Source organism: Dipodomys ordii, unplaced genomic scaffold, assembly GCF_000151885.1.
Source record: "Dipodomys ordii isolate 6190 unplaced genomic scaffold, Dord_2.0 Scaffold152, whole genome shotgun sequence".
In the NCBI taxonomy this organism is placed as follows: domain Eukaryota; kingdom Metazoa; phylum Chordata; class Mammalia; order Rodentia; family Heteromyidae; genus Dipodomys; species Dipodomys ordii.
In genome coordinates, this window is record NW_012267368.1 from 5,243,781 (window position 1) to 5,261,254 (window position 17,474).

The window sequence follows — 17,474 nt, forward strand, 5'->3', positions numbered from 1 at the left end:
GTTGTTGAAGTCATTAGAGAAAACGTCTGGATGGCTCTGACATTAGAAGACCCGCCATCTTGAGAAGCAATGGAATGGCACTCCAGAAGATGGATGGGGCGGCAGGGGTCGTCTTGAAGGATACAAAGTTTTATAAAATTACCGGTGTGGTCCAACATCTCGTTGCTTCTCCTGTGACAGTAATAGAGAGCCAGGCTACTGATACAGCTCAGAAATGAGAAACATTCAGCCATTAGCCAAACAGCAGCCTCCTCCAGTTGGTGTGGGCCTCTCTGTCACCCGCAGCAGACACTGCCTTACATATTCGCTCTTTCCCCAAGTTCTAATTAAACGCAGCCAACGCCCTGAAAAGGATTTAATGCGGGTACAATTGTCTGGCTAAGACAGCATTCTACAGTTCCTGCATCAGGAGTCTGCTTTAGCACAGACTAGCTCTTTCTTTGTCAGCGCCTTGGTTTCACTGGCTGTGAATTTGTTGCTTCCTGTAGAACCTTCATGAAGCTATTTCAATCATGTCCTGCACACCTGCGTGGCACCTGCACACCTGCGTGACACACTAGTGCATCCTCAACCATCCCCTGTGCTCCAGAGTCCTGAACACACTCCCTTCAAAAGCAGTGACACAGCTCTTTCCATGTTTCAGTTAAATGCTAAAGTATGGAACTGTGTTAACTATCATGCAGAGAACAGCTTTAGAGAATATTCAGAAAATGTTCTAATTATTAAGTTTTTAGAATATGTTCAGCTCTCTCATTCCATTGGACAATGTATTACATTTTCAGCAACTCTGTAGCTTTTTATCTGTTAAAAGACACAATCCTGAGAGGATTTCCTCCCTTGGGGGAAAGAAGGCCACTAGGCTTGAACTCAGGGCCTTGCGCTTGTGAGGTAGGTGCTTTGCTGCTGAGCCACGCCTCCAGCACCAGCTTTAGGATAGTCTGAGAAAAGATAAAAGAAAAACTTGGGTCTCACTTCCCTCCCCAGCTCCTGCCTGAGCCGCAGCCCCCCTCCACGGTGTCTGTACTGCTGGGGTGCTCCGAACGCCCGCACAGGGGGGCCTGGGTGGAGTTATCTTAGGTCCAGGCTGGCCTGGAACTGGGAGCCTCTCGCACACGGATGGTCTGCATCACCACACCCAGCTGTGGCCCGGAGCTACCTCTTGCAAATTGCTCTACCCAGTCACTCTCAGCCCTCCCAGCAGCCAGGGCTGGAGGTGTGAGCCACTGTGAGCCACCGGTGTCCACACACGGCCCTTTCTGACTGTCTTTTAGCGACATGCCATAGGTTTGATTATGGAAAATTTTACAACTCGTGGTCTCTTTTTTTGTTGTTCCTCTAGCATGTACTTTCTTAGATTTTTTTAAATGTGTTCTTTGTCCGATAATACTGAAATTATAAACTGGATAGAGTCAGTCTTTTCGCAGCTCGCTCATGTTAGAAATATTCTAGGATCTCAGAATCTATTTGCCTTCTGTAGTTGTATGTGATGAATAATAACATGAAATGAGGAAGAATAAGCTCGGACAGATCTAGTTGGAGGTGTTTCATTTGTTGGAATTTGGAATGGTTTGTTAGTCTCTTTGTTTGGAGTTTGGGGGAGGGGCTAAGGTTAACATACTGAGCAGTAAGCCAGGCCCAAAGAAACATAGGTCCCATGGTTTCCCTTATTTGCAATAACTAGTCTATGTCTGAGACAAGCAGAAACGGTCAAGATAAATTGATATTAGGTGAAATGAACCCCAAGATAAGGATTCAAATATTTTTTTCTTTCTTGCGATTGTTTCTAACATATTTATAAGATGATTTCTTTGTTGCTTTGTATGTCCCTCCCCCACGGTACAACCCCTGTTTTCACTGTATTTGATGTTGGCATACTTTGTGGAGGGGAAGAGAAAAAACAAATTGTTTAAATAGGGATACATGTGCACCCATTGCAACAATGAGATGTAGAAAATGTTATGTCGAAAAAAAATGAACTTTGCAACTTTCGCAGGGGATGGGAAAAGATGGGAAGGGGAAACAAAGGAGGAGGCAACAGCTTGATAAGAAATGTACTCATCACCTTGCCCACGTAACGGTAACTCCTCTGTATGGTATTTTCACAATTAAAAAATATAAAAAAAAACATACTGAGCATGCACCTGGTTATCTAAGACTTAGAAAATTGCGTAGAAGCATATAGTTTCCATTTACTAGTCTTTCCCTCATCACTCTTTCAGATGGGTGGGGAGGGGGAGAGAAAGATACTGCAACACACAGTTGGAACTAGAGAAATGTTAGTTAAGGTGAAATCACTGCCTTTGTCTGTGTCCTCAGTGTGCCATCTGCTTGTTCTGCTTGCTTTTATTTTAAGAGGACCATGCATGTTGTAAGACAATTACGGCCTTTCCAGATTAATAATTTATCATGCGTGGTGCTAGTGGCTTACTCTTGCCTGTAATCTTGCCTACTCTGGAGGCTGAGATCTGAGATAGAGTGTGGGGGGGAACCAATAAGACACAGCATCTAAGCCTGAGTTCAAGCTCCCATACCTGCACAAAAATATTAATAATTTATTATGACATATGAGGATTAACCATCTGGAAGTTTAAATAAAACCAAAAGAGTAACCATGGTTTTTCCTTTTGTATCTTTTGTTGTTGTTGTTTGATTTTGCTGGTCCTGGGGCTTGAATTCGAGGCCTGGGCACTGACCCTGAGCTTTTGTCCTCAAGGCTAGTGTTCTACCAATTGAGCCACAGCTCCATTTCCAGCTTTTTAGTGGTTAATTGAAGATAAGACTCTCAGGAACTTTCCTTCCTGGGCTGGCTTCAAGCCACAATCCTCAGATCTCAGCCTTCTGAGTAGCTTGGATTACAGGCATGAGCCACCAGCGCCCAGCAATTTCATTTTAATTGACACATAATAATTATAAATATTTATAGGATACACAGTGATAATAATTGCAGAATGATTAAATAACATTAATAAACATGCCCATCTTCCCTCACTGTTTTAGTTAGACGGGAATGAGCTTGAATGATCGATTACATGGGACGGTGACTATAGTAAATAATAATGCACTAGAATGTTTTTACTACATTATTTCTGCTTTCTTAGCAATAATTTTTCAAAGGTGGCATGGGAAGAAATTATGACGGCTGGGAATAGTTATTGAAATGCACGTTTCCATGCATAATGAACCTTTGCAACCCCCCTTTTAATAGGCATGCCGGCTGGCTCTAGAGTGGTCCAGAGTAAACACCTCAGACATCATGAGGCTGGCAAGTCTGGTTAAGACAGTTTGGGAACGGAACTTTCTCAGGGCCTATAACCACCTGATCAGCTTTGAGAGACTCAGCCACCATTCACTGTAGTAGCAATGACTTCATTATTGTCTCTTCTACTGTATTCACTCAGATCTTTGTTCAGATTAAGCCTTTTTGGAGAAGCGTTCCCAGTGTATGAAAGTGCCAACCATGTACTCCAGCCATTGGACACACTGTGGCTGGACCCCCATGACTGCAGCATGCAGTGTCTTTGCCTTATGACGACTTTTCTTTATCTCTACCCCTTCTGTGCAGTGAGAATAAGTATCCTGTTGCAGTATCTGGACAGGGACCTGCAATGTAATACCCATTTATTGCATAATAGTTTTCTACCTTCATATAGTAGGGTTTGAACTTAAACCTGGGTGCTGTCCCTTTTTCCACTCAAGGCTAAAGTTCTTCCACTTGAGCCAGGACTCCATGCCTTGATTTTTGATGGTTAATTGGAGATAAGACTCTTATGGTCTTTCCTGCCTGGACTGGCTTCAAATTTCAATCCTTAGATCTCAGCCTCCTGAGTAGCTGGAATTATAGGCATGAGCCACCAGTGCCTGGCATGGTATTCACCATATAATTCTTGCTTGAATGAGTAGATTCCTAGATGATATTTTGTCTTCCTATATCTCTCTTCTGACTTCTGTGCCCTGAGTATTTTGTCATAGTATTTGTATTTCAAGTATACCATGGGGGAAAAGACATGGAAGATAACTGTGAAAAAAATGCAATACATTCAATTATGAATGCCATTTGTAGACTCATTCAGAGCTAGGGCTAGGAAGGATGGCTAGAACACTGCTTTACTAGTAAGAAAGCAGAAAACATTCACAAACCAATAGAAAAGAGAAACTCAACCTGGTCAATGTATTGACCAAGCGGATGATACATCCTATTATTAAATAAATACCCTAGTTTGATTGATCTGAGAAGAAAGAATTAAAATAAAATAACAAATATACTTTAAGTGAACATGCTTTGAAAGTTTGGGCCATGGTGAATTTTTAGAGTACTTGAAATTGTCTCATTACGGACACTGAACTCAGGTTGAGCTACACTATTTTGAGTAGACTCCAGACAGGTGGATTGTTTCTTTGCTTTTTGTGTATGTTTTGCCAAAAACATCCTTGGCACCTCAGATTTTTAAAGACATGCAATTTCAATATTTTTGAGTGCTGATTGTGTTGGCATTTTCTAAATTAATCTTCTTTAGCCCATCTGTCTCATTTACCTGAAAACTTTTGTTTACTTGGATTTAATGTTTCTTAAATCTGCTTGGATAAGTTAGCATGCTTATTATCTGCTTGCCACTACATCTTTCTTTCAGTTTTATTGTATTGCTGCTGGGACTTGAATTGGTTTAGATTATTAGTAACAAGGCTTTGCTCCAAGCAAGTTGGATGATTTCTCTAACAGAACTTTAAAAATACCTGTTCCAGGAAGTGAGTAATATGGAGAATGTGAGTTTGAGACCAACTGGATCCATTCAATGGATAAGATAAAAACCTTTGGAAGTAGGAAAGAATTTGTAGATACGTAAAGCTTTTGCACTTCAAAACAACATCAAGTTAGTTTCAAATGGCAAAATGAGGCTAATGTGGTCAAATCCTAATGGCTCACATCTGAGGGTCATAGTTGAAAGCAAGCCTGGGAAGAGAGGACTATGAGACACTTACCTCCAATTAACTGCCAAAAAGCCAGAAATGGAGCTGTAGCTCAAGTGGTATGTGACTGGCCAGGAGCAAACTATCTAAGAGACAGTGCCCATACAATGAGTTCAAGTCCTAGTTCCAGCACACCAAAATAAATATATAAGGAAGTATTGTAAGTCTACCAACTCTGGAAGTGAACCATTAATACCAACATCTCATTCTTCTAGAAAACATTAAATATTATATAAATGAATGGCTCAATATAGTGTGCTTCACTCTGATTTAATACTATGGATTTTGGCTCTTCTTAACTGAAATAATACAGCAACCCAAGTTTTAAGGAAATGCAAATTATTTGAAAATCCATCAAAATCTAGACTGAGGGGCACAGGGAATCTTCACTTTCAGTTTTCAGGGAGATGTCAGTACAGGTCATGGTATTGGAGGAGATATATTGTTTTCATAGGATTTCCAAAGATGAATCCAAAAATGTATGAGAAAGAAAATGGAAATTTGTTTGGATTTTTTAAAAAAAATTGCGGTAGACTCTTCACCATGGCCTGTGGCAAGATGGCTGGCATCAGGTGTGCAGTCAGACAATGCTGATTTCTCTCTGCTTCCTTGCAGGGTACTCTGAACCCCTACTGCGTGCTGTGGGATGACTCCAAAACGTAAGTGGCACGTGTTTTCTGACATTACTTTAGACTAAGTATTCATGCATGCTCGGTTTTTTCAGCTGTTGCCAGTTAGTAGGCAGATGATGGCGGGGGGAGGGGGCGGGGTGAAGGTGAGGTGCAAGCTGGCTTCGGCCTTCTCTCCGTGATCCCAACGGCTGGTGAGCGCTGGCCTCGGCCTCCTCTCCGCACTCCCGAGGGCTGGTGGTGGGATGGATGCGTTCGTGTGCGATGATGCCAGCCAGCTACTTCTCGAGACAGGACTGGGTGGGTTCTGTGAGCTTCCTGAGGATGCTGGGGAAGCTCTGGTGATTTGGAATTACTGAAGCCCGGCCTGTCTCCACCTGTGGTCCTGGTCGTGGAGCTTGGCTTTGTGGATGAAACAGCAATCTCTATCATCATTTGACAGAAACATTTCTCGCATGACCTTGAATCTGTTAGTAAGTGATGCCATGTGTGTATGATCCTGCCAAATTGTACTATTGTAGAAATTGAGTGATGTTTAAATTTTATTCAAATATTTTATGTATGCATGCAGACAAAAGAAAACACTGGCCAGGTGCTGGTGGATCGTGCTTGTGATTCTAGCTGTTGGGGAGCCCAAGAGCTGAGAAGTGCAGTTCAAAACCAGTTCAGGCAGGAAAGTTCATGAGACTCTTACCTCCAGTGAACCAGCCAAAACCTGCAGGTTGAAATGTGGTTGGTATTATCTCCACCCCCCCCCCAAGAAGGAATAAGCTAAGAGAAAGTAACCAGGCCCTGAGTTCAAGCCCCAGTACTGGCACAAGGAAAGAAAGAAGGAAGGAAAGGAGGAAGGGACAGAGGAACCGAAAGAGGGAGGGAGGGAGGAAGAACCTTCAAATAAATGAATAATTCATGATTTTATTGTTGTTGGTATAATTAATTGTGATGTAGCTGACCAAGTTCTTCATCTCCTTGATAGTTCTGAGATTTTAATTCCTGAAAGGTAGAAAAAATTCCATAGATAAGGCTTAGACATGAGTGTGCAATTCTTTGTGCATGCATGGGTGATAAACTATTAATTGAATCAATGTCAGAAGCAGTGCTACCATGTTTGTTTGGCTGGAGTACCATATTGTTGGAGATGTGTATTTTCCAAGAATTTTCCCAGTGTTCTTCACTCCAGAAATGCGAGAGTGATGGTGTTACTTCTCTCGTCTCAGCAAACCTAGAAGGGGGAACTTAGGGTTTATAAGAAAGAAACTAAGGTTCCGGCAGTTTGCTGGGCCCTTGGTTTACATTATGTTTTCTTCTAGAACTGGGCTATGAACTCAGGGTCTGGGCACTGTCCCTTAGCTTTTCTTTTTCAAGGGTGATGCTGTACTACCTGAGCCTCAGCTCCACTTACAGCTTTCTGATGACTGGTTGGCAATGGGAATCTCCTAGACGTTCCTGACTTAGCGTACCTCTATCCCCAGTCTTCAGGTCAGCCCAAATAGCTGGGATTATAGGCATGAACCACAGGTTCCTGTCTAACTGATGTTCCTTTTAATCTGCAAGAGTTTAGTGTCGTGGCCTCCTGTGGCTTGCTGTGCATCTGCGTCAGTCCCAGGAGGGACAGCGCGTCCTTTAGGTCAGTAAGAGCTACTCATGATGGAGATGCCCTGGTGTGGTGTTCTTTCTCCCGGGATTGACTGGCATCAGGAGGAGCCGTGGTCACGACTTTGCAAAGACCAACATGCACTGGCTCCTTCTCTGCTTAGCTCCCTGAACTCTTTTGCTTCTGTTATCCTTATTTCTGCCTGTGCAGAGCATCTTTGCTTCTTCCAGTCACTCATTTTTGAAGACAGATTTCATTCACTGCACAACGTAACTCCAACCAAGCAACGCTAAAGCTCACACCCAGCCCCGTCCCTCGTGTCAGGAGACCGCCATTCATTCTTTCTTTCCCTCTCTCTCTCTCTCTCTCTCTTTCTGTCCACTCTCTTTTCTCTCCCCCCCATCAAGGAGCATTTTACATGTGTACCCCAGGAAAGGTCACTGAGCCCTGAGAAATTCAAAGCAAATATATACGATATTGCTGGCATGGCCAAAAGTTCCCTGAGGAAACAGTCAAATGTGAAGTTCTTTTATATGGACTCAGGAAACCAAATGAAGAGAAATTAATTTCTCACAATTATAAAATAGGGGACAAATGACTGAGAAGTCAGGTGGGAAACTTCAATGCGGCTGCTCAGGAAGGAGATGGACCAGGGCCGTGGGAAGCGGGTGTGGTTGGGTGTGGTCCAGGCTGTGGGAAGCGGGTGTGGTAGTGTGTGCTCAGGGGAAGTGGATGAGGTTGTGTGTGCTCGGGGCCTTGGGAAGCCGGCATGGTGTGTGTGGTCAGGCGGTGGGAAGCTAGCGAAGGTGTGTGTAGTTCGGGCTGTTAGAAGTGGGCGTGGTTGGGTGTGGTCAGGCGGTGGGAAGCAAGCGAAGGTGTGTGTAGTTCGGGCTGTTAGAAGTGGGCGTGGTTGGGTGTGGTCAGGCGGTGGGAAGTTAGCGAAGGTGTGTGTAGTTCGGGCTGTTGGAAGCAGGCGTGGTTGGGTGTGGTCAGGGCGGGGAGCACGTGTGGTTGTGTGGTCAGGGCTGTGGGAATCAGGTGTGGCTATGTGTGGTCAAAGCGTGGGAGGCGGGGATGTAGGTGGTCCATGGTTTGGAGCCAGTGAGAATTCTATTCCCTGCTTCTAGAATTTTCTAGGCATTCAGTTAACTGCAGACCTTCCAAAAGCATGATTTATTTTATTGCACAGATTGGTCTGTGAAAAGTACATAAAGATGTCAGCAAGGGCGCAGCCATTGACCCTAGGAAAGAAATCTCGGCTTGAGCATACCCAGGACACTGCACTGAGCACACAGTCCGCACACTTCCCCTGGCATACACCTCTCCCGGGCACACCCGTGGCCCGCCCACTGTATATGGTGGCTCTGCAGAGAATGTCTCTTTTTTTTTTTAAGTTGAAGTTGAGGACATTGCTCCAGCTGGCACTTTGTAGACTCGTTGAGGTGAATGTGTTCATGTAACTAAAGAGCAGCAAATACAGATTTTTGTAGCTTGCATCTGAGACACCAGGATTTTATAGGTCTTTTCCCTGTCCATTATGGCCCAATGACTTCTCTGGTTAAAAAAAACTATCTTATTCTTTTTTTTGTCTCTTAACTATATTCACAATGACAAAAATCAAAATATCAGGCTTCATTAAATCATTATTCCACATACAAAAAAGTGGGAAATTTGATTTATGCATGGGGAGGGTGGATGGGAGGGGCGAGGGGTGAGGGGGAAACGCGTAAGCCTGTTATGGGGCAGTGGACACACACAGGGACAAATTGTAGACCCATTCATGGATTTTAAAGCATAGTTTAAAAATTCAGTCCATATACATTAAAGTACAACTCACAAAGTAGAATATATCATAGTCAAAAGCCATATTACCCTAGTTTAAAATAGTTACTGGTTTTTCAGACTTACTGTTCATAAAACTTTTGGTACTATTTATAAAACAACAATGCCATTTTTACTCTAAAAAGCAATATAAAATATTTGTTTCCTGTTTTTTAAAATTCTGTAAATGTAAAGCTTTATTTACTTTTTTATTTTTTAGTTCTTATTTACTATTTCATTTTATTACTATGTATAGTATTTATTTATATATTATATATATAAAATATACTATATATAGTATATGTGTTATATATACTAATATATCGTATACATTATTTTATGAGGCTGGGAGGTATCTAGAATTGTGGCTCCCCCCCCCCATAAACCCTGGACAATGGAAAATGACCTTTCTTTCTTAGCTATCTTTCTTTGGGGAAATTTTTCTGCTTTAATCGCTTAGAATGTTTCCCAACCTTCTCAGGACATTTGAATTGCATTGTGCTTTTTATGTTCTTGAGTCTTAAGGGCTTAGTTTCCTGAAGAAGTATTCTCGAATATTTTGATGGAGTAATGACCCCTTTTTAACAGCTAGCTTACCAGATGCTGCTGACGGTGTTAACGGCCCCCGCGTGAGTCCTGGGAGCGCTGGGTTATTCCCACAGCCTGAGCTGAGGACACCTGGCAGGGAATGGTGTGCTGTAGTCTCATGTGGACCTCGCTCTCACCTTCCACGCAGGGCTTGGAAACCACGGCTTCTGCCACGGGTCCAGACGTCTTTTTTTCTGTTTCGGAAAATAAAGCTTGAACCCAACAGTCACGTCTTATCCTTATTCTACCACTGTAGAAAGAGTCACACAATGAACATGAAGCCCACAGCCCCACCCACACCACCCACACACCTACCTCCTCACCCCCTCCCCTTCCCCACCAGTCCTGGGGCTGAACTCAGAGTCTGGGCACTGTCCTCGAGCTTTGTCACTCAAGGTTGGTGCACTACCACACAAGCCACACCTCTCCTTCCAGCTTTTTGCTCGTTAACTGGAGAGAAGAGTGTTGAGGATGTGTTTGCTGACTGTGAGCCTCAATCATCCCATCTCAGCCCTTCCTGAGGAGCTGGAATTACAGGCATGAGTCCCTGGTACCTGTTACTTTTCCAGTGTGGGTTGTCTGCCCCTCTGCTGTGGTCTGGGGAGGCTGAGCTTGCTGCCAGTGCTCATGAGCTGAAATGCTGTCTCTAGGGTGAAGATTAAGAGGAGAGGCACCTACTTGATGCTTAGAGGGGCACCTGCTAAGCTGGTTAGGATTGGACAAGGCCATCGGGTCAGTGCCCCCAAAAGCAGACAGAGGGCTTTGTAAGGAGAGGGATGACCACCAGAGGAAGGTGTGCACACGCGCTGAGGGAGGATCACCAGAGGAGCGTGTGCACACGCACTGAGGGAGGACCACCAGAGGAGCCGTGTGCACACCCACTGAGGGAGGACCACCAGAGGAGCTGTGTGCACACGCACTGAGGGAGGACCACCAGAGGAGCGTGTGCACACGCACTGAGGGAGGACCACCAGAGGAGCATGTGCACACGCACTGAAGGAGGACCACAAGAGGAGCCGTGTGCACACCCACTGAGGGAGGACCACCAGAGGAGCGTGTGCACACGCACTGAGGGAGGATCACCAGAGGAGCGTGTGCACACGCACTGAGGGAGGATCACCAGAGGAGCATGTGCACACGCACTGAGGGAGGACCACCAGAGGAGCGTGTGCACACATACTGAGGGAGGATCACCAGAGGAGAGTGTGCACACGTGCTGCCCCTGCGGTAGGAGGCCTGCGCCCCTCAGGACCCTGCTAGCGCGCCACCAGATGCAGCTCCCCACCTTGTCCTCTATAAGAGGCCTGGCTCCATCCTCAGCCTCGGTCTCCCCTTACGGTCCACTCATTCTCCCCTCAGTCGTACCTAACAGTTTGTACTTCACATGTCTGGGGGTCCAGTTCTGATCGCATTTACCTCATTCTCACCCAGAATGCCTCTTTTCCTGGTGTGCTGGGCTGTCACGTTTGCAGTCCTTGGAGAGTTATTGATGAGCACTCCTGGGGCCCAGGGTAAAGGAACATTCCCCAGAGATGACTTCAAGTTTCCTTTGCTTATCCCTCGGGGCCTGAAGCTGAGCTCATTCTAGAAGTTCTCTGGAGGCTTTCCACACAGGCTATAGGTTCATGGGAAGGACGGATCCTGTTCATGTGTTTTCACATGTATCCCCGATGTTCTTGTGGTATTTCAGTGGGAAAGTGGGCCTATAAGAAATCATATTACTGAAAAGAGGAACACTGCAATCTAACTCCACCACTGCCTCTCAGAACAGCATGGCATGAAACGTTGCTATACACATGCATCTCTCACAACTTTAAGTGTGTATTTTCTACTGTCCTGTGCTTCCTGCCTCGTGTTATTGCTATTTGATGTGCCCACCTGTATTTAAGTATTTGGCAACTAGAAGCATGTCACTTTCAGTTTTGTAAATTTCTAGCGTTGTTAATGGATTTCAGACTTACGCTCTGGCAGTGCTCTTTGAGGATCTCCAATTTGTTCTGCTGTTCAAGCTCTTGGTGCATATGTCAGTGAACAGACTAAACAATCTACCTTATAAGATTAGATAGAAGAGGTCCATGGAAAGACAGAAACAACATACATATGGTGATAAAGAAATTATGTAGCATGGGTGAAATTTTAAAGAGTGAATAGATCAAGATGACAAGCGTGGGGAGTGCCACTTACTCCAATGGTTACATTCTCAGTCTGCTTATCTCAATTGTATCATTCCTTCATACAATCAGCGTTCACTTAGCGAGTGAATTATTACTCCAGGACTCCCCTCTGCCTTTCCTGGCCACAGCACTAGCTGTTCCACTTGGTTCTAGAATGCTCTTCCATTCACACCTTCCTCCAAAGGCTTGGAATTCCGTCTTCTGTTTGCTGCCAAAATGTCTTTCCCAGAGACCTTCAGCAGTTATTATCCAGACTGTTCAAATTAATTGTCTAATCACTGAGAAATGGTGCATGCACATTGTGAAACAGAAGCTAAGTGTTTTTTCTGAAATGAAAATAGCTCAACTCTGCCCTGAACAAATCCTTATGTATAAGAGGATATTTTTAAATCAAGAAGCTATGTATGCTAAAACAAATGCTAAGGTATGAGTCTATATTTTAATATTAATTTCTATCATGATATTAAAATGCATACATTAAAACTACTTGGCTATATTCTTAGGTATTTCTAAATCCAAAAACATATTCAGTGGCATCTTGATAGTAATTCTTTTTTAGATAATTCCTGATAGCAATTATTTACCATATGAATTATGATCTGAAAAGTTCCCAGTGTCTGAAATTAACAACATCTTTACCAGTCCTGTTTTGTTATTTAGCTGAAGTATTAAAGGTGGAGCTTAGCTTTCTAGTTAACTTTTATAGTTAAAATTATGCAGCTGAAAACCAACTTCAATTTTTAATCAGTATCATGTTTTATTTTAAAGCTCCCTGTGGAATTTCTTTAAATTCATGACTACTGTGGTAGATTCAAGGGAGATCTCAAGTAGGGTAATTCCTTAGAAAGCCAAAATCAAAGTTGAATGAAATAACACTCCAGGAAGAGGGTACTGGAAAGGGGAGGTGGTGAGGCAGGGTGTGGATGAATGAATGAAGAGGAGAAGAAGAAGGGGAATGCAGTCAAGAATTCGGTGTAGATATGGCAAAATTAACAAGAGTAAAGGAAGGGGTAGGGTGGGAGGGAAAGGGAGAATACCAAAAGGGCTGACATCGATCAGGATGCATTCATAAACGGCTTTGTTAAATGGCAGCTCCTTTGTACAACTACTTTAAGATGATGAAAAACAGCAACAAATGGAAGTGGTTGTAACGTTGTCTGTTGCGTGGGGCAGTCACCGCAGCCCCAGAGAAGGAGGGAGACGGTGTTCCACAGTGTTGAAGCATGAAATGTGCTCAGAGGCTCAGGGACAGTTCGAGTCTTGTGGTCGGTAGAAGAATCTTACAGAGAAGGGTGGCAGTTAATACTCGTACTCGGGTTTGAACTCAGTACAACTTGCTTGTCCTCTAGTGCTCTATTGCTTCAACTATGCCTCCACCAAGCTTTTGCTGGTTATTTTGGAAATGGAGTCTCACAGCTTCAGAATGTGACCCAGGCGTCTGGATAGCTGGGGTTACAGGTGCAATGAGCCACCGGTGCCAGAGTTTCTTTCCTGAAAGTCTTGTGTTTAGGCATCACACTCTCAGAAGAATGTTCCAGAGCAGGAAGGTTAAAACAATACAGACAAAGTAAAGGTCAGAGCTGCTGGCTGGCAGATTCCTCTGTCCTGAAAGGCCCTGTGCTCTATCTCCAGTGTGGGCAGTGAACCTGAGCACCTTTCCTCGGAAGGCCATTGAAGTCACACTTAAAAGTATTTGCTACATTTTTTTTAAAATGAATAGTGGCGAAACTAGGAATTTATCCAGTATCTCTCACTGATTTTTACTGTTTTAGGGTCTGTAGAAGGATTGCAAGGAACTCTGGCCAATATCTATATATTATCTATATCTATAAAGTATTAATAGATTTTTTATTTAAAATATTAATAGGAACAATCTAAGACTGGTACAAGTAGGCCTGTGGTGAGCCTGTCTTAATTTACTACCTGTGGTTCTATTTCAAAAAAAAGATGGAGGCCTGAAATTGCTGAGAATTCAAATGAGATACTCTTAAATCATTTAAATGACTCAAGCTAAAATTTCCCTACTTAAGTATCCTATTAGCAACAGACCAAACATTTTACTGAATATTTAATTTGCTATTATGTATCTTTAAGTCTCAGAATCGCTTACTTATATGTACTCAGAAATACTCAGTAATTAAAGTTAACAAATATTTTCCTTAGACCGAGTTAACTAAGTCTATGCTTTTTTTCTGTTTCTATAATGAAATACCTGAGGCTGGAAAACTTACAGGGGAAGAGGATAATTTCACCAGAGCTTGATTTCAGAAATGTACACAATGTGGCATTGGTATTGCGGGGAGAGCTTCTGGCTCAGGAAGGCAGAGCACATGAGTCAGGAAGCCATACCCCGAAGACAGGAAGCCAGAGAGGCTGGGGGTCCCATGAAGAAAAGGAGCCAACCCTCCCCAAGCCCAAGCCCCTAGACCAGAACCTGATGATCTTCCACACAGTTACTTTGTGTATGTGTGTGTGTATGTGCCCATGGGCACATTGGTACTGGGACTTGAACTCAGGGTTCAGGTGCTGTCTCTCAGCTTTTGCTCAAGACTAGCACTCTACTACTTGAGCCACAGCTACAATTGTGGTTTTGGGTGGCTAATTGGAGATGAGTATCTCATGGACTTTCCTGTCTGGGCTGCTTCAAACCATGATCCTCAGTTCTCAGCCTCCTGAGTGGCTAGGATTACAGGTGTGAGCCACCAGCACCTAGCCAGAGTCAAGATTTGAACTAAGGTCTGCCTGCCTGGAAGCCCAGCACTGCCTCTTTTTTAATAAGAACCTTCACCCTGGGAAGACTAGCTGCTCTGTGTGTGGATAGCTCGTGTGCCGGGCACTGCTGCGTTCTCCACCCTGCGAACCAGCATCTCTCCAGGTACAGTGAGAACACCTAAGTTAGGGGAGCTCACGATCTGTAATCCCAAGGAATGTCTCGATATTTCTCCCTTCACAATAATTCTTTCAATGCATCCTGTGTATGCATGTGTGTGTGTGTGTGCTCATGTATGTGTGTGTGTAGGTGTGTAGGTGTGCACGTGCACACGCATTAGTACTGGAACTTGAACTCGTGGGCTGAGTGCTGTCTCTTTGCCTTTTTCCTCCTGGCACTGTACCACTTGAGCTGCAGCCCCAGTGCTGTCTTGAAAATAAGAGTCTCACAGACTTGCCTACCCAGACTGGCTTTGAACTGGGATTCTCAGATCTTAACCTCCGGAGTAGCTAGAGTTACAGGTGTGAGTCACTGCCAGGTCCGGCTTCTTAAAGATCCACCGCTTCCTATCACCATCACCCAAGGACGGGCTCTTAGAGTACTCATCTATGCCACCTCCAAACCACAGAACCCATCCACACCACCTCCAATCCACAGAACCCATCATGTGATCTCCAAACCACAGAACCCAACCATACCACCTCCAAACCACAAAACCCATCCATACCACCTCCAAACCACAGAACCCATCCACACCACCTCCAAACCACAGAACCCCTCCATACCACCTCCAATCCACAGAACCCATCCACACCACCTCCAAACCACAGAACCCATCCATACCACCTACAAACCACAGAACCCATCCATACCACCTACAAACCACAGAACCCCTCCATACCACCTCCAATCCACATAACCCATCCATACCACCTCCAAACCACAGAACCCATCCACACCACCTCCAAACCACAAAACCCATCCATACCACCTACAAACCACAGAACCCATCCATACCACCTACAAACCACAGAAACCATCCACACCACCTCCAAACCACAGAACCCATCCATACCACCTACAAACCACAGAACCCCTCCATACCACCTACAAACCACAGAACACATCCATACCACCTACAAACCACAGAACCCCTCCATACCACCTACAAACCACAGAACCCATCCACACCACCTCCAATCCACAGAACCCATCCATACCACCTCCAAACCACAGAACCCCTCCATACCACCTCCAATCCACAGAACCCACCCACACCGCCTCCAAACCACAGAAACCATCCACAGCACCTCCAAACCACAGAACCCATCCATACCACCTACAAACTACAGAACCCATCCACACCACCTCCAATCCACAGAACCCATCCACACCACCTACAAACCACAGAACCCATCTACATCACCTACAAACCACAGAACCCACCCCCACCACCTACAAACCACAGAATCCATCCACACCACCTCCAATCCACAGAACCCATTAACTTCCAAATCACAGAACCCACCCACACCACCTCCAAACCACAGAACCCACCCACACCACCTCAGAACCCATCCATACCACCTACAAACCACAGAACCCATCCACACCACCTCCAATCCACAGAACCCATCATGTGATCTCCAAACCACAGAACCCACCCACAGCACCTCCAATCCACAGAACCTGTCATGTGATCTCCAAACCACAGAACCCATCCATACCACCTCCAAACCACAGAACCCACCCACACCACCTCCAAACCACAGAAACCACCCACAGCACCTCCAAACCACAGAACCCATCCACAGCACCTCCAAACCACAGAACCCACCCACACCACCTCCAAACCACAGAACCCCTCCATACCACCTACAAACCACAGAACCCATCCACACCACCTACAAACCTCAGAACCCATCCACACCACCTACAAACCACAGAACCCATCCACACCACCACCAAACCACAGAACCCACCCACAGCACCTCCAAACCACAGAACCCCTCCATACCACCTACAAACCACAGAACCCACCCACAGTACCTCCAAACCACAGAACCCCTCCACACCACCTCCAATCCACAGAACCCATCATAGGATCTCCAAACCACAGAACCCACCCATACCACCTACAAACCACAGAACCCACCCACACCACCTACAAACCACAGAACCCATCCACACCACCTCCAAACCACAGAAACCATCATGTGATCTCCAAACCACAGAACCCACCCATACCACCTACAAACCACAGAACCCACCCACACCACCTACAAACCACAGAACCCATCCACACCACCTACAAACCACAGAACCCATCCATACCACCTCCAAACCACAGAACCCCTCCATACCACCTCCAATCCACAGAACCCATCCACACCACCTCAAACCACAGAACCCCTCCATACCACCTACAAACCACAGAACCCACCCACAACCACAGAATCCATCCACACCACCTCCAATCCACAGAACCCATTAACTTCCAAATCACAGAACCCACCCACACCACCTCCAAACCACAGATCCCACCCACACCACCTCCAAACCACAGATCCCATCCACACCATCTCCAAACCACAGATCCCATCCACACCACCTCCAAACCACAGAAGCCACCCACACCACCTACAAACCACAGAACCCATCCACACCACCTACAAACCACAGAACCTACCCACACCATCTCCAAACCACAGATCCCATCCACACCACCTCTAAACCACAGAACCCATCCACACCATGTCCAAACCACAGAACCCATCTACACCACCTACAAACCACAGAACCCCTCCATACCACCTCCAAACCACAGAACCCATCTATACCACCTACAAACCACAGAACCCATCCACATCACCTACAAACCACAGAACCCATCTACACCACCTACAAACCACAGAACCCACCCCCACCACCTACAAACCACAGAATCCATCCACACCACCTCCAATCCACAGAACCCATTAACTTCCAAATCA

The 17,474-nt window shown here is 45.1% G+C and overlaps 1 protein-coding gene across 1 annotated transcript in view; it reads left to right on the plus strand.

Annotated features, from left to right (window-relative positions):
• Positions 1-17,474, plus strand: part of Adgrb3 (adhesion G protein-coupled receptor B3) — a 529,297-nt gene that overhangs the window by 278,142 nt on the left and 233,681 nt on the right. The window contains exon 15 of the mRNA XM_013032264.1: positions 5,581-5,624. Coding sequence (XP_012887718.1) covers positions 5,581-5,624 — 44 coding nt within the window. The remainder of the gene's footprint in view (positions 1-5,580; positions 5,625-17,474) is intronic.